Source organism: Pezoporus flaviventris, unplaced genomic scaffold, assembly GCF_033815535.1.
Source record: "Pezoporus flaviventris isolate CSIRO_AGI_PZ_B2104156 unplaced genomic scaffold, CSIRO_AGI_Pfla_v1 ptg000037l, whole genome shotgun sequence".
In the NCBI taxonomy this organism is placed as follows: Eukaryota; Metazoa; Chordata; class Aves; order Psittaciformes; family Psittacidae; genus Pezoporus; species Pezoporus flaviventris.
The window spans coordinates 22,876,768-22,900,663 of record NW_026892585.1 but is presented as its reverse complement, the minus strand read 5'-3'; the positions used below and the strand labels follow the sequence as shown (position 1 = coordinate 22,900,663).

Genomic DNA, 23,896 nt, shown 5'->3' with positions numbered 1-23,896 from the left:
ATTTCAGAATACAACCTGTATTTCCACATAGCTCTGACCTTCATTAGTTTATCAGGGGTCGCCCCCAGAGCTGTGGCTAGGTACTTTCCAAAAGAACCAGAATCCAGAGGTCTTTGCTTTCCCCAAAGTTTGTGATAGGGACACAGAAAATACACACCCAAACAAAGTGAAAAATCTCTTCTGATCTCTGTCAGATCAACATCTTTTAAAAATTAGGCTGAAAACGTTCCCTCTTGCCTGTCTCCATTTTATAACGAGACAGACATAAAATCTCTGACATAGCTGCAAAGATTCTAAGAAATTCCTTTTCTAGCAATCATCTTTTAAAATAATTAAAGACTTTTCAGTGTTTAACACAAATCTAATGCAGTGCTTCTCACAGAAATCATTCCAGGAAGTTACCACATACTTGGAATGAAGGACATTGTACGCTGCATAGCACAGAGCTCTTGTCGATGCTTGTTTGGAACGGTATGGGAAAGTCTAGCAGCTGAACACAATGACATTTTTGTTTTTGTGCTGATAATATTCAATAGCTTTGCCACCAAAGCTGGCCTGCCACTTCTCCTCACACAGAAATACATGCACGCTCTGAGGTTCTTGCCATTAGCTGAAAGCAGTGTCCAGGTTATTCCTGTCTGGGGGCAGAGGAGGGTGTATATTATTAAGTTGGTATTGTTTCCTTCCAGCAAAGCTTTAGGACAATGTATTTCTTAAACAGATCTTAACATAATCTGCATCATACCTTCTAGAGAAAGGTTACAGAAACAATTCTGCTACACAAATGTCAGAACATGAACAGTGTGTCTACATCCTCTCCCACAAGTCCGTGACTCCTAAGGAATATAAAGCACATTCCAGTCAGAGAACTTCCACTTTCTTCTCCACATTCTGCACATGTAATACAGCTATCAGTTCGCAAAGGACACCAGATCAGAAAGACCCACTGAACCTGACACCGCAGAATTCAGGAGAAGAAATACCAAAAATGCAGTCATACCTAAAAGTCATGGATGAAATTTGAAACAGAAGAACCAAGAGTGACTTGAACTTTCATTGCCACTACTTCCATTTGAAAAAGCAAAAAACCACTCAAACAAACTAACAAAAAAAAAAAACACAAAAAAACAAGGAAAAAATACCAAAAAAAACCAATAAACCAAAAGCACCAGAAGGACTCAAAAGGACAGCACTGAAAGATTCTGTGTGAAACCATCAGCACATAGCACTGGAAAGCAGAAACTGAGCATCGGAGTTTTACAGAATGCCTTGAGGGTCTGGAAAATTCAGACTCTCAACAGTCCCATGGTCTTGAAGGCTCTTCTACAGAGCAACACTCACATTACAAAACCAGGCATTTGTGACAGACATGCATGGGCAGGACCTCTCTGTCCTTTGGACAGTTTTTGGCCATGAGCAGTTTCAGACTCTTAAATGCTTCCATCAATAAGAAAACAGCCTTATGGCTGGCTGCATACAAAACACGCTGAAGAAGTGAGGAAAGGAGATATGGAAAAACTAGAAACACACTCATGTCAGAACAGGTCAGCAGTTCATTAAGTGTGTTTACCCTCTCTTTCTATCTCAATACCTCTCGTGCACAGTAAGCAAACCAAGAAGCTGTTAATGGTCATGCCCTTCACACTGCTTTACAGAAGACTCAATATTCCTGTTACAAGCTCTCTGATTTGTTGTGCTTTAGTGTGGGTTTTGGGGTTTTTTTCAGTGGTGGTGGTTTCTCCCCCCACCACCCCCCCCCACCACCATCAGACGAAATGTTTTCAACAGCAGTGTCTGAGAATGCTGCCTCCTCCCCTATCTTCCAGTACATCAGGTTCATCCAACTTGAGATGAGAAACTCTCACTGGCACTCTGTCATACTCCAGTGGAAAGATGGGCACATTCAACACAGAAGAGTGCAGGTGATGATTTATTACTTTACACAATTATTTTTCTGCTTTTCTTCCTAACAATGGGAATGTTCACATCCCAGTTGGCGCTCTCTCTAGCGCTGTGGGCATCTGCTGACCTGGTTTTGTTTTCCCTGACAAAAAGGCTAGGCAAGAAGACCAGTTCCTTGCCTACTGAGGCAACTTTAATGCTTGCTTTTAACAATGAAAGACATTTGGAGATTGTTTTAATGGAGAATAAATATACAAATAATTTTTTAATGCTATCAGGTAAAGGAGGAAAAATCTGTGCATGCCCATATTTACACACTGCAAAGGTGCAATTTTTATATATCTGAGTACAAAACTGCAAATCATCTGATTTGAGAAAGCAAGATGTTGCTCAGAATAAATACAAGTTCTTTGTACCATTTCAGACCCAGAGAGCAATCTCATAATGTTTCTAACAGCATTAATAAGCACCATCACTGTGAAGATGTCTTCAGTGCAAGAATTAACAAATCATGCCCCATAGCATTACGTTCCTCTGCTTTTATGTCTACTTCCCGCATCCTCAATGTTCACTGTTTAGTTCCTGATCAAAGGCATTTTGACTTTAAAGTATTAACTTGAAATTTATTTCTTTTCCCTTTCTTATCCCTCTCAATAAACTTTTAGGAACAGTCCATAATAAAAATAACTTTTTTCCCCTCGGTCTTCACTCGTAAGAGCTACAGACACTCTGCCCAAGTTGCAGGGACTGCAAGAATGAAGAACCACCTAAGATGAAGACCACGTAAGGAACTTGAAGGTGCATAAGCCCATGGGACTTCACAAGACACATCCACAGGGCCAACATGGCTTTTGGTGGCCTTCTATGATGGGGCCACAGCGTTGGTGTATAAGGGAAGAACAACTGACATCATGTATCTGGACTTGTACAAGGCACACTGTTCTGCACAACATCCTTGTCTCTAACCTGGAGAGACATGGATATGATGGATGGACCGCTCAGTGGATAAAGAAATTGGCTGGATGGTCACACTGCAAGAGCTGTGGTCAACAGCTCGATGTCCAAGTGGAAACCAGAAAAACGATTGTTCCTCAGGGATCAGTATTGGGACCGGTGCTGTTTAGCATCTTACGGGATTGATGCACCCTCAGTAAGTTTGCCAAAAACACCAAACTGTGTGGTGTGGTCAACACACTGGAGGGAAAGGATGCCATCCAGAGGGACCTGGACAGACTCAAGAGGTGGGCCAATGCCAACACCAAGGCATGAACACAGGCATTAACAAGTGAGAGGAACAAACACAAGTAGTTCCCTCATGGCTTTGAATCAGCAGATTTATTCCAGCAGGGCACTTTTGCTGTGCTTGGCCTGACAGTACACCCTTCTTGGGACTTTGCTTTCCCCATTTTATTTGAAATCTGGGGCTGTTGGAGTTTTTCTTTTTTACCCTCAAATGTGAACATTTCTTTGATTCCCACAAAGACTGATCTCTTCACCAGATTTCAGAGCCATTTGCAGTTCTCGTATTACCAGGATACATGGAACCAAAACACCCACTAAGATTTAAGCAGGAACTACTCTATATGATGCCACATGGTTCTTATATGAGCTAATCCTACTGAATGAGCACTCTCACCTTCGTGCCCTTTCAGTCTTTGCTATATCACAGAACAGTGTCACCTGGTATTAATTACAAGAGAGACATAGATTATGTGGTTCTGTTTGAATGATTACTGAAGCCACAGTGCACCTTGCTTTAACATACACAAGGTTACAGAACACAGTAAATTCCCTTAAGTCTCCAGAGATTACTTAAAAATACAGAAGCAGACACAAGCTAACACGCCACTGCTATGTACATCTCAGATAGTTCGGGTTTTGTCTTCACCAGGGCCAGGATAACAACACCAGTTTACACTGGGTACAAATTTGGTCTATTTTTGAACAAAGGATTTACTCCAGGGATTCTTTTGGTCTTTTCAGTTTTGAGCTCACTATGGGGATCTTATTTTTTGTTAACCTTTAATTTATTTATAAAGGTTTATTTATAGTTCACACTAATTACTTTTTATTAGCATTATAATGCAGGGGGGAAAAAAAAAAAAGGAAAAGAAGGGAATTTACTTTCCCCACACCTTCATTTCATCTGTTCTCACATAATATGGACTTCTTGTTATTTTCACAAAAGGAATATAAAAATAGCTAGGAATGTGAAACTCTTGCTGCCTTAACACGTGGCAGAAACAGCCATCACAAACTTACTATAAAGCTCAGTCAAATTGAAAATGTTGTACTTGTTGCAGCTATTAACAAGACCCTGTCCTGAAAGGCACCTTGAATCCCTCTGAAACCTCAATGAACTCAGCAGTTCTCTATGGGGGCTCACAGTTCATTTCAAAAATAGTCTAGTATTTAAGTAATATGTGTATTTTCAATTAATAACCTCAGTTACATTATCCTTGAGGCCAGCCCTTCAGTAGAATCCAAACAGTAGCAGCCTGAATATTTATTCAGATGTTCCATGGGACAAAACCAAGGACATTTAGAATGAAATGACAGGCTAAAATCTCACACTTGATGACCTGTCAAGGAGACAATCAGGATACCATCAAGAGGGAAAAGAAAAAAGAAAAAGGGCCAAAAAAACCCACAACTAAAAAGCAAAACACACCCCCCCCCCCGAAAAAAGGAAACAATCCCAGAACATCGAATAATCTGCACAAAACATGGATCTAGAAGCTATTTAGAGAAAGCAACACTCATGACAAGCATGATTCAGTAGGTATTTCCCATACTTTGAAAACTATTTGTCTGGGAGATTCTGTCTCATCTTCTTCACTAGTCAGCCTAAGCAGCATACTTATTGCTTTTTAGGTTTAGATGTTTTTACTGTTTGTTGCTCTAATTCATCCTTTAATTTTACCCTGGACTACAAAGAAGTCAAAACTTGAATGGTGACAAGTTAACTAATCCAAACAGGAATGAAGTATATGGAAATAGATTTCTGAAGGTACATGACAGATGCAAGGGGAGACAACCAAGTCAGGACAAACATATAAGTAAGTTTAAACTATCAGATGTTTGAAGTTTGAAGTAGCTATCTTTCAGACTACAGACTGAAAATTTCAATCATGAAAAATTCATGACTAAATCGAGATGAACAAGGAAATGAACAAGGCTTTTTAGTCAAATGTTGGGGGATTTAAGCTACTTTTCCCAAATTTTCTTCTTCAAAAATTACTTTATCCTCTAAAAAACATTGGGTCAAAGTCATCCTCAGTGCAAACATGTAAAGAAATACAGACAGAAAGACCAAAATCTTGAGAGACATACTATGAGTTTTTGAAATTAAAATGAAAGCTCAAATGCTTAATATATACATGAGATTTCGTTCAATCTGCACTGGAGTGTAGTTAGTAAGAATGGGATCTGTCCAGTATACCAATAGGGGACATCACCATCTGTGTATGTGTGTGGAATTCTTCTGGATGAAATATAAAGCCATGCATGAAAATTAGAGTGACAGGCTATGAACATTTCAAAAATAATAATTTCTATTTTGCTTGTACAGGGACAGATCATGCACATTTTCCTGTTTATAATCTGTAATTTTACATTTTAAGGTTGATTATCTTTCCTTTTGATGAAAAGCGTATTTTGACTGGGAAGATACATGTATAATGGTGTGTAACACTGCACCAGCAGACTGTGTATGTCAGAAAAAGAAATGCTAATGATGTGATATTAACTAATCTTTTCATGAAATATTTAATAATCACAGCCTTGTCACATTTAATAATCACAATTTTAGACCTGCAAGTTCCAGTGATCAAAAAACAGAATAAATAGAAAACCTCAAGACAGGTTAAAAAAGGCCAAGGTCCATTTTTATAAGTTCCTTTACTCAGTGCTTTTGAAAATCCAGGAAATGATACACACATAAAAGAACAACAGATTCTTGCCTGCTAAACAGTCCTATTCACTCTTTTTCGATGTAACCTTTGACAAGAGTCTATAGGGCCCCAAATGATGCAGTGCAAGCTAACAGCTTCCTGCTGCAAAAAAAAAAAAGAGTTTAATGCTGGACACTGTTTAAACCAAATGCTGAGGATCAGAAACACACCAAAATAAATTTTTCCAATAGCAATTTTTATATTTTATTTACTCAGCTACTGTACAGCCTATGATGACTTGTTTTCCTTTAGCTGTATGAACAGTTTGACAGATCACTGTGACAAGGTTATTCTTAAATTGATAGAAGGTTTGATAGTGTCAGAACATTCGTCAGAAACATCTGACATCATGTGTAATGGACTCCGCACTTCTAGCATCAATGGTACTCCAGTCTGCTGTTCCCTGCTTAGTGTGTGAAACACACCACCCAAAACCACACAGCTGAAATACAGAAAAGCAGGCAGGATTCACCAGAACAGCCTCATGCTTTAAAAAACAATACTCATTAAAGGGTTTCTCATCCATAACCCACAGGGCAACAGGCAATAAAATAAGAAATGTTACACGTCACTTAAAGGGTGGCCCCTCTTCTGGAGTAAATCTGGAAATGGGACGGATTATGATAAGTGTACATAACCAGAAGCATTTCAAGCACTTTCTGTACTTCTGAGAGAGTGTCCTGGGTTCAGCAGTAGAAGTCATTTTTCTCCATCTTAGTAGCTGGTGCAGGGCTGTGTTTTTTACTTTCAGCCTGAGAACAATGCTGATAACACCGATGTTTTTAGTTGTTGCTAAGTCATGTTTACTCTGACCAAGGACTTTCTGAGTCTCATGCTCTGCCAGGGAGGAGGGGAAGCTGGGAGGAAGCAGAGACAGGACACCTGACCCAAACTAGCCAAAGGGGTATTCCATACCACAGCACGTCATGCCCAGTATATAAACTGGGGCCAGTTCCTTAGAAGGGCAAGATCACTGGTCGGTCGGGCTGGGTATCGGTCAGTGAGTGGTGAGCGGTTGTATTCTCTTCCCTTGTTATTTCCTTTATCATTATTATCACTGGTGGTAGCAGTAGTGATTTGTGTTATACCTTAGTTACTAAACTGTTCTTATCTCAACCTGTGGGAGTTACATTCTTTCGATTCTCCTCCCCATTCCTCCAGGAGCTGGGGGAAAGGGGGAGCGAGCAAGCAGCTGTGTGGTTCTGGGTTGCCGGCTGGGCTTAAACCATGACAGAGAAATACTGTGGGTTTAGAACATTATTCCCCAGACCTGCCAAATGTCAGACAATATAAGTGACAGTTGTACTGCTGGCAGCCTTGTCACATTCTAGAACAGAGGAAATGGGTTCAGAAGGGCTCATTTTAGGCACTGGCAGCTAGCCTAGGGGAACCAGTGTCCTGGACATAAGCTAGCTTTGGTGAATAGCTCTCTTAAATGCAACTCTCCAAAAATCTTGCGCTGCAAAATAGTAATAAGTTTTATGGACTGGTATTTAGGTTTTCACCTCACATCTTGCAGCAAATTAGACTAACACTTTGATGCAGGAAGCCTAGGAGCCAGCACCTTCTGCTGTTTTGTGAAAACCTGTTACATAAAGTCTTTCACACATAGTGAGACCCCAGACTTGTAAGCTACGAGATCTCTACAGAAGACAACCATTTCTGAACAAATATAAGTCTTGCTTATATAGCAGCAGATTGCTGCTATACATACTGCAGTGGCAGGGGGAGAAGGGATTTGGACCTTTATCCACCTCTACTATGTAACCATCTGCAAAGCTAAAGAAAATGCCCTTCAATATATTACTTCTAAAATCTACATGCTACCATGATAAATTTTTGTCTTTTCAGATATTTAAGTTTTGCTCTACCATCTTTCCTTTTGCTTTGACAAATACCTCTAATATTCTGAAAAAAAAAAAGACAGAACAACGATCTGGTTTCTCCTCACTTCCATACAGAGAAAGGATAGAAAAATCAGCAAAATGAATGTCAGCATTTTTCCTAAAGAGCATCTGTTCACACAGGAACTCCATGATACCTAGATAAAGGCCTCTAATCACAGAGCAGATTAAGTTTAGTAGAGTGCATTAAAAATTTTGCCACAGTGCTGAAAGGAAGCTCTGAGATAATCAATGTGCACTTCCCATACACAGGGATATATGTAAGGGGTCTGAACTTTGTGATTCAAGTAGCACTGCTCATACCAGAGCCTCACATCATGACTGCAGCACTAAGTGCCAAAGCCATGAGGCTCTTCTAGGAATAGTTAGCTCATTCCTTATTGGTTGAAAGCATTTGTCTGAACTTGGAAAGGGTCAGACTATAACAAGATGTGCGACAAACTAGCTTTCTGAACATTAGCAGACTAGAGTCAATTTATACCTACTGAGGATCTGGCCCTTAAACAGGAATTATCTGTGGCTGTCACAAGCAGGAAGTGTCAATGAATGTAGCTTGTACAAATGTCAGACAGGTACACTCGCAATTCAGCTTCCATGAAATACAAAAAAATCACCAGCATACTATACTCCTGTGAGCAGTTGGCCCGTTTACCTGTAGCAGCTTTAACAGGAGAAAGTCACAGCGAAGAGATTCAAGCTCATATAATTCTGTTAAAGTTCATATATCAACTGCAGTAAGAAGGCTAGTTCCAATCCTAGGCAGCCACGTCCACATAAAGCATATCCAGGGAAGTCTTTCAGGACATTTCATCAAAATCAGGAAAGACAGGATCACATAAAATTGTAGCATACCATTAAATTGTTAATCCTACAGCGAGATTCAAAGCAATATTTTGATTCAAGCCATTAGATCAACCATAGACTGCTCCTTACTTTACCAAACTTCATTTATTTGTTTAACTTATTTGCAATCTATTTGAAAGGCTGATTTGTGATGAAAGATGCCAGAAATACTGTTGTCTTTTGCAATAGACAACTCTGTGGCAAAGCATTATCGTTCTGCATCATAACAAGAATGGATTTTTATTTTTCAAATCTCTCAATGTTCTTATTTCAACACAAAAAATAATGTGTTATCCTAAATTCCACCCAGGTGATCCTAGTTTGGAATCTCAAACTGTATTATTCCCCTCCCTCATCACAGAACCAACTAAGTTGGAAAAGACCCTTAAGATCATCAAGTCTAATCATTACACCACGACTGCCAAGTCCACCAAAAACCACATGAATAATAATCTAGACTTCGGAAATCCACTCAGGTTCTCATTTCTACTCTCATTACGCACTACTTTCAGTCAACTGAGGAGGGGTAAGAGGATGCAGTGTTTTAGGAAACAGTTCTTTTGATGATGCATGAGGAGCAAAGAGCTCCTTTCTGTTGCCTCTCCGGTTTCAACAGGAATAAAACAATAAAACTGACATTTTTCAGCACAATGTACAAACATGACTCAAGATAAACAGTGCTGCTTTCTACATCATCATTTTTCAGTGGAACTGCAGATGCAGACGCAATTATATGTTAATTAGATGGTTATCAGGCCACCCTCAGTGGGTTTCATACTTCTCAGTCTTTGAGCCCAGCAATATGTGACACAGCAATCACAAAATGTGACAAATAACCAAAGTGAGATCACCCACGTTCTGTTGTACACCAGGCTGTGATTCACAGATCACTGTAACTAAAACCTGTCATTAGGGAGGTTTGCCATGCAAATTCTTCTTTTAACATAAGAAATAAACCCCACACATTAAAATAAACAGAAGTCAATGTGAAGGCCCTCATGTCTCCATCCCCTAAAGTTCATTACCAGAAGATTTTCCAACAGACATTAATTAGCTGTTCAAACTAAGGACTAACACTTGGCCTTCAAGCGCAGAAGGCTTCTGATGTCTTTTTGTGGACATCGTAAGTCCACATAAGTCCTTCCAGTAAACTGAAAGGCCAGCTTTGACAATTTCCTACCCAAAGACACAGAGTATATTAAGTGCACTTACGGCTGGCACAGCTTGATAAGGTCCTGATCAGTGGTGCCGGGTGGAAGGCCTCGAATGTACAGGTTGGTTTTACTCAACTGCTCTCCACTGCTGTTGTTGCTGCTGTTGTTGCTGCTGTTTGTGCTGGGGCTGGGAGGAGCCATGGGGTGGGGAGCTGGTGCATAGGACTGCTGGAAACAGAACAAAACAAAGTGGCTGTTACTGGAAAACAAAAGCATGGGGTGGACTCATGTGCTTTACCCAGGTAGTTCTAGAGTTGTGTACTGAGGGCATGCTTGTCCTGATCGCCTCAGGCTGCCCCCTCCTATAACGCGTGCACCCACCCAGACCCAGGAACACCCTACAAAAATGCCAAACTGAGCTGAGATTTGGGGTTTAGCCATGACTATGAAGTGATTATGTTACCTTTTTTAAAAAAATCTTGAATCAAAGTAGCTCATTTATAAGCCTATTTTATCTAGATCACAAAATAAAGCTCAGAAATAACAGATACTCGGGAGCGACAAGTATTAAAGGAAGAATTTAAACTTAAGCTGCTTTAAGAATACTCCAAGACACAAATAAGAATATCTAGGCAAAGGTTTAGAAGCTGATGCCAGAAGCCTAGTTAGTCTTTTCTAAACATGAGGAGCATCCAGTACATGCAGTCAGGTGGCAGAGTCTTGACTAGCCTGAGTGTGGGAAAAAAAACAAACATCCAAACAGCCTGAAATGACTCTGTCTTTACAGGTGACTTTCACAATAGAGAAAAAGGGGCTGCAAAAGATGATCCAGCTAAGACCTCCTGCCCTCAAAACCTTACCACTTCTGAACAGCTACAAAGCACACACAACAACTGAGAAACACCACTTAAAAAGGGAGGAATTCTCACAGGGAAAACACCACTCTCTCCTAACTCCCTGGTAAATACATGCTGTGAAAGGAGACGCACACATGCTATATAAATTACTTAAGTGCCTCTGATCTGGCACAACAGGGAATTTAAGCTGCTGCAACCATCCCTGCCTCTCTGACCATCAGAGTATTTACTCGCAGCACAGAGTTCCTGTCAGAACGGAGGAGTGGCTGGAAGGAGAAGGCCATGTCCTGCCATCACTGTGACCTATGCAGGAAAGCTGAGATCTTAAGAGAGGAGTTGGAGAAGCTAAGGATTGCTGTGGGCCAAGGTTCCGGCTGGCAGTGAGAGAACTGGAGGCAGAGCTCCAGGAACACAGCTGCCTGCCGAGACATGGGAAATCCTATTTTCACAAGCTGATCAGTGTATTCTGCTAGCAGTATGCATGGTTACAACAGCAGGTAAATATTGGGCCAATGCTAAGTTAACCACAATGTGCTAATGGACTAATAAAAGCAAAACACCTGCAATTTTCATTATAGTACTAGCAATGACACTTCAGTAACATCTAATAGGTTTGTTCTGCATTTAAGCCTTGCAGAGAGAAAAATATTTAAGTCTCTGAGTAATTTTGAGCACACTGATCAACTGCCCCTTTACTTTCAGCGGTACTACTTTAGTGCTTATAATTGTGCCCATACAAAATCAGAGCCTCAGTAGATGGACATTTTTACCTCTTTCAAACAAGTCCCTTCACTTAGAAGAATCAAAAAAAGTTGGAGAACATAAGGGGAGCATCAGTGATAAGTGAAGCTGAGAGGCTTTGATTAAATACATAAAATACCACACTTGCACTGATGCCTCTCCTGTTGCCTTCTCTTTCCTGCTTCCCAGTTTCTCCTATTTAAACCAGGAGAGCTGGAACACACAATCAGATGTCAGGACATCAGAATTTCTCTGCCTGCTTGTAATGTGACTCAAGTAGGAACGATTAAAAGGAAAAAAAAGTTTCACAGACAGTGCAATGGCAACACTAGTAAGTAATGACACTACCTCTCATCTAGAGTAAAAGGAGACAGGGCAACAAGCTTCCTTCCCCAAGTATCTGTGTAGATTCTTTTGCTGACAATCAAAAGCACTTAATGCATACGGATCATATTTCTCTGCACACACATTTTATCACTGGGTAATCCTCGCCCACCCAAGCTTCAATGTCATTCCCAGAAATAGACTGCTGAAGCAGCAGTCCCAGGTACCAGTCCCAGGGAACCATCTTGACTGAACTCCAATGCTGTAGGCAAGTCCTCGAAATCAGCTCCACGCTATGGCCATGGCACAGGCAAAAGTGCAGGCAACAGTAACCTCCAACAAATACATAACATGGGCATCTTAAAACATCCTGGCTGAAAGCATATTTAAATCTCTGGGCACTCCATGGCCATGGTAAAGGTAGATGTGACTGCATATAGCACATGTTTGGCTTTAGTATACTGAGAACTCGGGAAATACCCTGTGGTAATCTTACACATTTTGCTTATTGGTAAGATAAAATATAAATAATGTCAATATGACATTCTTACTGCTTTACCCGACAACTCCATGTTTACCATACACACTGAATGCACATAAATGATGTAAAGCAAAGACAGAATTTTCTGTAAGCCAATAAAGTGCTATGTGCCTTAACTATTAATTGTTATAATTAGGTATGTCTTAGGAAGGGAAAATGAGTAAATGGCCTACTGTCACACCAACCTAATAAGCAAGAAAAAAGAGTGGAAATATACCTTTGAAACACAAAAAGCAATTTTCATTCTATTATAAGATCTTTATCCTCACACAGAGGAAAGCATTGGGGGCCTAATTCTAATTTAAGCTTAAGACATTTTATCCCTCTTGGCCAGCCGAAAGGGGACCTAGAAACGAACATGAATTACATTTACACTGATTTTAAGGCCACAGCTATAAAAAGACAGTCCTTGGTGCACCCAGAGAATTAGGCCATGGGATAAGTGGTCTCTCAAGCAAGACCTGCTAAGACTATACACACACACAGATGCCCAGGTTCATGACAGCATCCTGGGAGATGCTCTAAGGGTGGGTACAGAGGCAGACATATTCCACTTTGGAGGATGCTGATCTCCTTAGACTGGAAAGCACCACTGTACTCCAAACCCTCTTCACTAATAAATCTCAGCCACTGCAGCCCACAGTAATTGCCATGCATATCTAATACCCCAGAAAGACTACAAAATTCCTGTACTAGGGTTGATGACATCTTCTGGTCAGTTGCCAGAATAAAAGCTTTGGGTCAGAAGCAAGCTTTGAATTCTTGCTTCCTGAGCTGATGAGTGTATGACTGATGGCAGAAGTATGCGATTTGCCTCCACATGAGCAAAGGGTCTGGTTCGTTAATCTCTACGTAATAACTGGAGTGAAAGAAATTAATGGCAACCTGATGATGATCCCAGATATGGACCACTTGCTACAGGATCCTGGATGATGCCAAAGTGGGGCATTGTCTGGGAAGCTGTGTGCACACCTTACAGCAGGGAATTCGTGCCTTGTTCTGATGTTGGTCCCTTCCATGTCTGGAGCCAAAGTGCTTAACTTCTCTGCCACAAGAGCTATAAGGAACACTGCTTTCCAGATTGGCTCAAAACACCCTGACACCAGCTGTAGAAATAATGCGAAAGACATTCTGCCAACACAGCCAAGCACAGGACCTGCAGTGTTAGAAAAAGAGCGTTAGGCAAAATTTACAAGTTTTACTTCAAAAGGAAGCTGGAATTCAGAGCTGGCTTTGTCATTAATTTTTCAAATAACCAATGCAACCAACTCATTTTCCAGTTCTCATGCTTCAGAGGGGAGTATGTGGAGAATGAAATGTTTAGTAGATCATTCCAAGCAGCTTATTAATTTAGCATGGCTGGCTAATAGGATTTGTTTTCATCTGCAAAAAATGAATGAAATTTCTCCCTCTTTACTATTTAAAAGCAAGAAATCAATGTGCTTAATTCTTATCCAGCCTCATGAACACACTCTTGTGCTTAAACCCTACCACTGAGCTTTCTGAAGCTAAGTGTCCCATGCCAGTACACACAGCTAAGCATGAGTAATGAGATACCTTGGTCTTTCTTACTAAATGAGCCAGAAATGCTGAACCAGAAACCTCTTGGTGACTAAATTAACATCCCTCCTCCTTTCCAAATCCAACCTCCTTTCATAAGGATGGTATTTATCTTCCCATGGCAACCACAGTACTCTTACATAGTCTTTCACTTGTTGCAAGTTTAGTCTAATGCATTTCTCTTCCAAAGCAAAACACTACTTAAAAAAGACAAATTTCAACTATTTTTCACGTACAATTCCTTTTGGATAGGAGTCACAGGCCCCAGATGCCAAGTTGTAGAGTCTGCTTTATTAGCAGCAGCTGGCTCCTTGGCAGGCTTCTGAGGCAGTCAGGCTTGTGGTTTTGGAGTGGCCTCAGAGCCTAGCATGCAGCTGGACAGCTATGCTAGCAGACTAGCCAATTTGTTTGTATTCACCTTTGACTATCCCAAATTTGTACTCTTTAATCCACTTGAAAGAAAGATCTTGGAAAGATTCCCCAGTACCACTGACGCACTGACTTTTCCTATCATAGTGCATAATTTGTATTTAAAAAAAATGAGCATAACACATAGACCTGCATTAAAACATGTGTTATTTAAGCAATTGTGAACACACACTATCCATTTCACTCTGAATGGAGTGTTTTCCAGCTGCTACATTCATCTCACTTAGAGCCCAATTGCCACAAAATTCCCTTAGCTCCTGATAGAGAGAATAAAATAAGGCAAAGTAGATATAAATAAATTGTGCAAATATTAGTTTACCGCTCACAGTAGCAGAACACAGCTCTCTTTACACCCTACTGTAGAAAGGAGTAATTTTTGAGCTGGAGGGTTCTTACTGGCCAATTACAGTAATGATGAGAGGATGCCACCAACTTAACGGCCCATTGATGGGAATTTGGAGCAGACTGAACAGAAAACCTCATACTAAGCAGAAGACAATCACAGTTGAAGAGAACACAGACAGTTAGGGCAAATAGACTAAGAAGAGTTGGACAGAAGCAGCTCTACTGCCTTTGGCTGGTTCCCTCAGTGAGGAGTAGCACCAAAAGACAAGCTGTATTTCTCATCCATAGCCAGGTGGAACAGAAAAGTGGATAAAAGATGAGCACTGAAACGTGCCACACACAAACATCCTGTATTTTAGAAATGCTGTGATCAAGGGAGCTCAAGGCATAATTTTCTTTCTGAGTTTGTAAGGCATTCACTGTTCTTGCAGAATCAACCCATGATTGTTGTCTAGGTCTCTAGCCAATGAAGGCCTGGAAGACAGAGCTTCTCTTGGACACTTCCCCATATAGCCAAGTCCTTCCTTAGACACCCAACAGAAAACACACAGATATAATAGTGCACATTTTCTAACCCCTCTGCACAGTAACAAAGCTTACTGAACTGTTTCCATAGAAGTACATACATCCCACCACCTGGCAATGGTTTCCATTTGGAAAAGAACGGCATGTGAAAATGCAAGTAAATTCAGAAGAGGAATACAGACAGTAAGCTTCAAAGTCTGTTCTATCACAGTTTCTTCAATCAAAGAAACCAGAACACACCTCAAGAGGATTTTGATTTCTCTGAATCCCTTGCAAGGCCTTTAAATGTGATTTGCGGGATACAAGGCTGGTGTTAAGCTCTCTGTACTGCCACGGCACCACCGATTCCTTATGTCCCAGTTTACCACTCTGTCATGATTCTTCCTTATCTTTTCAAAGCTTATAAGATGCTATGTGATTACTGGATGAAAGATGTTACTGAGGACTGCAATATTACATTATTATAAGATGAGGCAAATAATACTAAAATGTAACTTAACAACTAAAGTTATCCCTAATTATTTTGCAGATAAAAATTTATTTTTTTCTGCATAAAATTATTTAGCTACCCTGTAGCCAAACTGAATGAATGAAACCATTTTAAAGCTTAAATAAAATTCCAATCCAATTAGATTTTGAAATAAAAATGATTATTTTTATTTTATTTAAAAACAAACTTGGAATTATTCAGTCACTGTGCTATCTTGCTTCTTGTATACATTGAATTTATGGTGTTTTTTTTTCATTCTATTCCAAACAATATCTTTAGTCCACAGGAAAAAGTTGTCATTGTTTTTGCTTAAAAATCACTTACGAAAAATTACAATGATTAAAAAAAAAGAAACCACAAAAAAATTAGTCTTTCAGTAGGCACATTAGTTATTCAACAGTCAGATAGGCTAGTAGATACTTTGAGATCTTTGTTTCACAGACAAAGCTATTGGAATTAGTAGACTAAATGCTTCTGGGGCTTACAGTTCCCTTGAACCTGGCACAAAGCACTACAGGTCCATAAAGCAGAAGCTCAGGCAAAATTTGGCTCAATTTTCTTTGTTCTAAAATACTTCTCTTCCAAATCATGACTGCCCAGCTTTTAGCATTTTATAAACACTTACACATAGACAATATATAGGAAGCAAGGCATCCACAGGAGGAGGATGAAGTCCTTTATTGGATAGTACCTGCAAAGTAGGTCTCATTTTATACATTTTTTTGCATTAAAAACAAAGCAATGACAAAACAAAAGCAATTCACTCTTCTTGGCTATCTTTTAGAGCACTGAGAGTTTAGCAATCATTACCTAAGGAAGAAGCCTGAAAATTTTCTCACTGATCACAGTATCTTCTAAGAGGCTGAAATACATCAAACTATACATCACTCCATTTCCCACCCTTACTAACAGGAAACTTGAAAAGTAAATTGGTCAGGTGGAAAGAGGCTTATTTTGAAGTACAATTAAGCTTAAATAATAAAGTGGATTAGAGTACCTATCAACAGGGGAGACTGATGATCATCTTGCCTGAGGATGAACAGGCCCCAGCAAAACCCAGTCCAAGACAAGGGAACAGGGGAGAGATAAAGAACATTGTCTGCAGACTGAGAGTGTCTCAGTCGTTGCTGTCCCACTGGGTTTAGGTCACTAAATAAATACAAGCTGCCAACTTCAGCCCTTCACCCTCTTCCCCCCTACATGTTGCTAAACCAAAGATAAAACTGCTTATCCCTCATAAGCAATATTCCATTTATCTGTGGACTGCCTGCCATTCTGGACTAAACTATGGTAGCTTCCCTGAATTTAGGGCTTCTCACATCCAGACAGGAGGGTAACAGTTTAGACCTTAGCACTAAAAAGCCGAAGACTAGGAATGAGAGCTGTGTCACCAAATAAATATTTTCCATAGCAGAAAATAACCTTCAGTCTTGTGTCCTCTCATTTATTTGATTGCAGGAGGCTCCCATGACAGATCAATTCCTGTGGCATTATTTCTCAGAAAGGGAGAAGAATTTTTTCTATAAAGTATTTTGGCAGTTTGGCAAACTCATAAACAATACTCTATATTATTTGACATAAATTAGTGTTATTGCTTCATTATCCAGTCTAGCATATTTTATTGATGTACTGAGACTAAATATGAACAGAATCTAAACCTTAAAAACACTAAATCTGAGCAATCAGGATGATAACACATTGCAATTCCCTAATAAGAGTATTTTAGAGCACAAATTGAAATACGACAGCAATTACTGCCTGTGATACAAACACCACGTGGTTAAAAAAAGGGGAGAAACTACAGATTTGAGCAGAAATTATTGTTTGTGTTTACATTTCCATATAGCCAGTTTTGGGGCTACAATGATGAGTTCTCAGTCCTTGCGAAGAATAAAAATGCAGTTTAAAAGGCATAATTTTGATACTTTTCAAACGTTTACGAAAGCAAACATTTCTGTTTCTGAGAAACTACATGTACTCTCTGGGCATTTGTTTACATGTGGCAGACTAAAAGTATCTTGGAAATGAGATGCAGGAGGCACATGCTTCATTGTGTATCTTTTCTTCACACAGTCCACATGTACCACAGCATCAACACTGGTGCAAGGACCTTAGAGTAAAAGCCCATCACATAAAACTGAACTTAAAGCACAGGAAAAAAAGCCAAAACATCAGTATCATCTCTTTCCTTTCCACATGAGGATTTGACAAGCAGAGATCAAAACCAGATGTGTTTTCATTCTGCAAAAATAAAGCCCAACCAAAAAGGTTTTTCAAAATCCAGCCCAAGTTTCCTCAGTTTGTCTTTCTTATGGACGAATGAAGCAGGAAGTCTGACACTGTCGGGATAAGCATTGATGGGATGGAGGATCAGGGTGGCAGAGCTCCCCAGGAACAGCTCCCATCATCATCCAGTGTTACCACAACGTTTTGTAGGTGTTTATGGGGAATCTCTGCCCCCTCTACCCAGTTCTATATAAAGATGAGTTCTGCCTCCCACCTGCAGCCAAAGGAATCCACAGAACACAGAGTCTGGGAAAGGTGTGTCCCAAAGATAACAGTGTGACACCATCAGGACAGAATTTGGGGCATTCCACAATAGCGGGAGTTCATGTTTTCTTTGAGACTCCTTGGGCTACAGCAATGCACTGCTCCCAGGCTGGGGGCCAGAGGATGCCCACAGAAGATATAAGCCACCACAAACCTCTCTACATTCTTGCTTCTGGTGCAAACTCCTGTAACAAGTACATAATAGCAAATACTTTTTAAAAAAATTATCCATAAAGTCATTACAATTCATACTGAACTAGGAAGGAGACAATCAACCTCTTAAGACTGATGTATGTAATGTCATTTAAAGGACATCTAGAAAGACTTTCAACAGTAAGCTGATACAGCAGGGATAAGAATCTAATGGTAGCAGTTAGGACTTAGAAATCGGCCTATGGACATAGTTGGCCAAGGTAGTGCTGGGCACCTTCACACTTCTGACAGTCCTGAGCATTGTGCCATGAAAAGCTAAGGGACATAGGGAAGCTGGGGTGGCCATGCATAGGGCTCATAACAGGCAGCTGGGTCTGAAACCCCATGTTAAGAACTTCTCTATCCCATTCCAGGTACTTCTCTTCATTCTTAAAACAAGTTGTCTGTGTAAGAGAGTGAACGTTATAACTGAAGTCACCATTATAAATGAGCTAGAACACTGTTTGGTCCCACATAAAGAGTGAGGTGAAGGAATGGGTCTCTGCAAGACCCTGAAGGAACTTGGTAATGAGGTGAATTACAGACCTTTGTCAGGCCAAAGGCAGTTTTGAGCATGACATTACCAACAACCATGGAACACATAAAACATTAAGTACCCGGGAAGGTGAGCAAGATTTGCCATGATACATTTTGGGATTTAAGCACTTACATTTTCAGCTAGTGTCACTATGTGCTCGAACTCACATGCTAAGGAAGTTGAATGCAGATAAACATGCTCTACTGTAGACTCTGGGCCCTTATAGAATCTCCATTTCCTCCAGATTTCATGTGGCAGAAATGGGAGGTAGTGTGGGAAACGCTATTTAATTTCCTTTGATTTAACAAACATCTACTATAATTTACATTTCAATTTTCTTCCAGGCATCAATCAAATCCACTTGAGGTAAAACTTACTAAAACTAAATAATCAATGCAAAAATAGAGAACATGTTTATTTTTTGAATTTGCAGAATTACACTCACTTTATTTACAGGCAATTCTATTTTATTTCCTTAAAGTCCAATTTCTGTAAATGATACTGGTTTTGAGGATTAATTAAACATTCCGTGAGCGTGCAAAAACCCCAACACTCCTGTCTTTTTGTATACATGCAATAACACCCTATTTTTGTTTCCATTCACACTCTTATTAGAAAATCATCTCTACCTTAGGATGAATTGAAGCCTGAACAATAAACCCTCAAGATACATCCCGTATTCATACCAAATGCAGACTGAGATTATTGGACCATGTGTATAACTAAATGCCACAGCAGCTACTGCCCACTGAGAACTGGGAATGCCCACAGGACTACTAAATGATGAAAATCTCCTCCTAAATTTTGTAATACTTGAAGCCACTAGAAGGTGACAACTCTTTCTTAGCAGCTACTGAGATTCTGACATCTGTTTTTGATAGAAGGTAAATAAAGATCTTGAACTTCTTTGAAAAGCAAAAATAACTTTAGAATGTCCATTTTGCTTCAAAATCAGTGAATCTGAATATGCATAAATCTGCTGTGCTAGTTAGACAAAAGACCCGTAATTTCTTACACTGTAATCCTGTATTATTCAGCAAGTCCCTTCCATTCTAATACCTTCTTCTTCCTTCAATGTTTCCACCATCTCTGATTTTTAGCACTTTAGCAGGAGATGGTGGAGAAGGGGGGGAGAAGAGGTCTCAATTTACTAAGGCAGAAGTTCTTCGTCTCTTGACGAAGCAACAGATTGTCCTTCTGCGTTTGTCCAAAGTTTCAAATGTCATTTGACTCACACACTCAAAAATGTTGACTCAAAATATCCATACAAAACTAACTTACAGCTCCGCAAAAGTAACCTACCCTCTTCCCCCCCCCCCGCCCCCATATGCACAGAATGGGTCATAACAAGAGCAAAAACTTCATTTCATCATGACAACTTTCTTTTCTCATTTCCCTAAAATCATCATTATTTTCTGCTAATTGTTGTGGGATGATGAGCTAACACACACAGAGATTTAGCAGAAGTTGTTTCGCCTAAACCATTTTGGGCTTTGTGCCACGGACTTTTTCCATACTGTGCGTAACAATACGAAGAACCTGAACTATGCTCAGAAGTGAAGAGCCTTGCAACCTGGGGACTCAGCTGCTTTATTATGCATCCATGTAAAATCCAACAGAACACTAATTTGGATAATGAGGCGCTCCTCTTGCAGGCTACAGGAATTCAGAGAACTAAGATACATGTGTTAAAATTCCTGAAACAAACCAGAAAAGGTTCTTCTGAAAAACAAGAGATTCTAACACATTTATCTGTATTTATTATGGTTTTTTTTTGGTCCAAATTACACATTTCTTGATAAACAAGAGCTTAACTTTCTTTCTGCACTGCAACACTGCCTCCAGTCTCTTTTGTTAAGTTTCTGGCTTTTTGACCTTTTAATATTCTTCATTCACGATTTATTTTTTAAAGTCTGCATTTTTTCTGTGCAAATAATATGTATTTGAAGTAATTTCAAATGTTAAATCAGGATCAGCAAAATAAGAAAACCTTCTTAATACATTTCCTTAATCAATGTTGTACCAAGCCTTAGAATAAAAGCTTGAAGAATGTCAGCATGTAACAATAAGGTTTATATCTCAAATTGGACACATAAAAATATTCTAAAAGTCTTAATATCACTTAAAACCACTGTCATAGACTCATACGCACAAGATGTTGAGCAAAAAAAGGAACTCAAGTCTAAAATGAAAAATAATTTACATACAAAACCAGAATGGGGAGAGTGACAACAATACTTCTAATAAAACAATAAGCAGAATGTAACAAATACACACCGTGTTACCAGCTGGAGCAGATACTGGTTACAAATACCAGGGCAATAAGGTTGTCCATGGGCATGCTGGCAGTAAAAGGAACACTAAAGAAAACATTTGCTCACTGCTGGATAGGGCAGGAGACTAGTGGCAAAGGGTACGGAACAGATGGAGGTACTTGGCGCTTTCTTTTCCTCAGTATCCACTGGCAAGGTCTTCTCCAGTCTCTCTGCCTAGCAGTAGGGCCTGGAGTGAGAGGTGCTCCCCCAGAAGAGAAGTATTAAGTTAGAAAGTACTCCAGGAAACCAGTTACATGCTACTTGCTACTCAATAACGACTGCAAAGGAGCCAATGCCACCGAGAGGTTGCTCTGTCCTAACTCTGAAAGGCCATGGCAAATGGAGGCCATCACGATGTTCCTCGTGACTGGATAAAGGCAAACATTACACTTGTCTTCAAAAGAGGGAGGATACAGGGTACAGCAGGCTGGCCACAGCCTGCCAAAAATGAAGAAGAAAGCCTCATAGAAGCTGTGCCTAAGCACATGAGGGCCACTGAGAGCAGCCACCATGGATGACCTAGGGCAAATAACACTTGGCCACTTGCTTGTCTTCCGTGTTGAGACAACCAGCTCTACAAACTGTGGGAGAGGACTGGAAATTGTTTATCATGACTTTAGCAAGTCCTGCAATATGGCACCTTCACAAGCTGGAAGACAGGAGGAAGTACACTCTCACTGAGATCGCAGGTAACACCAACTTGGGGAGAACAGCTGACTGACTAGGGAAAAGGATGTGCGGGTCTTGCCTGGTGTAATTTTCTCCTGGTGTAGAGTTAATTTTCTCCTGCCTCAAAATATTAGTATTCAGTATATCCAATGCTATATAAGAAAGAATTACTCAACACAAAACTCCTTCACCTCACACATTAGGTATGTTAAAAACCCTCCGAGTTTACTTACAGAACAAATGACTACTAAGTGATTTCTGCAGGCGCAGATACATCCTTTAATCAAATTCAGCTGCACAGAAAGGATTTAGTAAAACTGACACATCTGAACTTTATTCCTTCGCTATGCTTTGACCTCAAGTTTAGTTCATTTGCTAAAGTCATTATTAAACAACATTCTACGCAGATTTCAGCAGCAGTAATATTTACATTAATGCAATATCTTTGGGTTAAAGGAATTAGAAATGCTGAAAATCCTATTCTTCAGCTTCTTTGAAGATGTAGTCTAAGGAAACACTGTCTAAGAGAAAACAGTACCATTTTAAAGGCAGTCTGGTTTTCGATTATTTTAAATAAAATCAACTGGCAGATCTTTACAAATCTCCGAGACTGGTTTACGTGCGTGGTGTCCCTGCCCATGGCAGGTGGGTTGGAACTAGATGATCTTAAGGTGCTTTCCAACTCTATTCTATGATTCTATGATAAAGTTACACAATGCCACTGCCAGCTGCCATCTGATAGTCAAAGTACAATTTTGGTAAGATTTAAAATTAAATGCACCCCTAGATATCACAAATACCTTCTTAAAATAGGGAAGGCAGTCTGACTCCCCCAGTCATATAAAGGCATAACTCCCAAAGGGCAGTGTATTCAGACCAGGTAGTCAGAGTATCTACGCTCAATATCAGACATAAAATGTCACATACAGTAGATCTAAAGTGATAATTACAACTTAAACCTCAACTTTGGGGACTCTGGCCCAAGAAAACTTGAAAAATAACTTCTTCAGTGATCTTAAAACTGCAACAGTACACTCAAGGACATGAGCATCAATATTGCTAGTCTCCAAGGTGTGTTTGAGGACACTGCAGGACTGAATCCTACTTACAACCCAAGGCACTAAACTACCATTAAATACCTCTGCAAATGCTGGGGTCTTGTGAAAAACAGAACATATCTAATAGTATTTAAATGACCACGTGGTAACGACTACTCACATGGGATCCAAATTCAGATTGCACGGGCTCATGAAGAAGTCCAACATTTCCTAACTTCCTGACTGCATAACCTTAAAATAAATAATAGAGTCTAATAGCAGAAGCTGACAGATACTTTTGTAAGAAACGCCACATTTGGGAAAACAAAAAGCCCACCCAGCAGAGTGCTTTACATTTGGGAGTTGCTAATAACAGGTCTTTTGGGAAATGGCGTAAGAAATGCAAGCAGAGAGTAATTATTCCCAGTACACCTTCTACTTTGCAACTTCCCAAACAGAAGCCGTACGTGGACCATCAACCTAACACATACCAAATGTTCTACCTCTTCTATGATCTGACCAGTTTAGACTTTAGCCCTCTAAAAACCTCTCTGTGGGAATCAGTTTTAGAATTTAATATTATGTTAAAGAAAACATTTAAAAAAAATCTAATTATTTTAAATCTGCCACAAAAAAAAAGTAAGTTGTGCTGCTTCCCCCTATTCTTGTTTTACAAGAAAAATTTTGCTGTGGTTCTTTTTTCACCATTCTCCCAATCAGAACATTTTACCTGAAATTGCCATACTGTATCCCATCTCTTACATAGACAATCCTCAAAAAACATGAGGAAGGGCAAGCCACCCAGTCAGAACTCTTTTCACTCTAGTGGTGTTAATTCTCATATGCCTAATATTTTGTTTGTAATAGCTTGCCACTAAATTTCCTTTCTTGAGCCTAGGGCTAACATAGTCCCTGCAGGGCAAAAAGTCTTTCCATGAAGTAAACAACCTGTTATCAGGCTATCATATATTTCACTGAGGTCCATTTAGAATTACAATTCTCTCATCCTACCAGCCCAAACAGACAA

The 23,896-nt window shown here is 39.8% G+C and overlaps 1 protein-coding gene across 9 annotated transcripts in view; it reads right to left on the bottom strand.

Annotated features, from left to right (window-relative positions):
• The window catches only part of RBMS3 (RNA binding motif single stranded interacting protein 3), a 726,761-nt gene that overhangs the window by 341,993 nt on the left and 360,872 nt on the right, over positions 1 to 23,896 (bottom strand). For 6 of the 9 annotated variants that reach the window (XM_061464999.1, XM_061464997.1, XM_061465001.1 and 3 more), the window contains one exon: positions 9,815 to 9,984. In XM_061464999.1, the coding sequence (XP_061320983.1) occupies positions 9,815 to 9,984 (170 nt within the window). The remainder of the gene's footprint in view (positions 1 to 9,814; positions 9,985 to 23,896) is intronic. The other 3 variants (XM_061464998.1, XM_061465003.1, XM_061465005.1) reach the window with 1 other exon arrangement.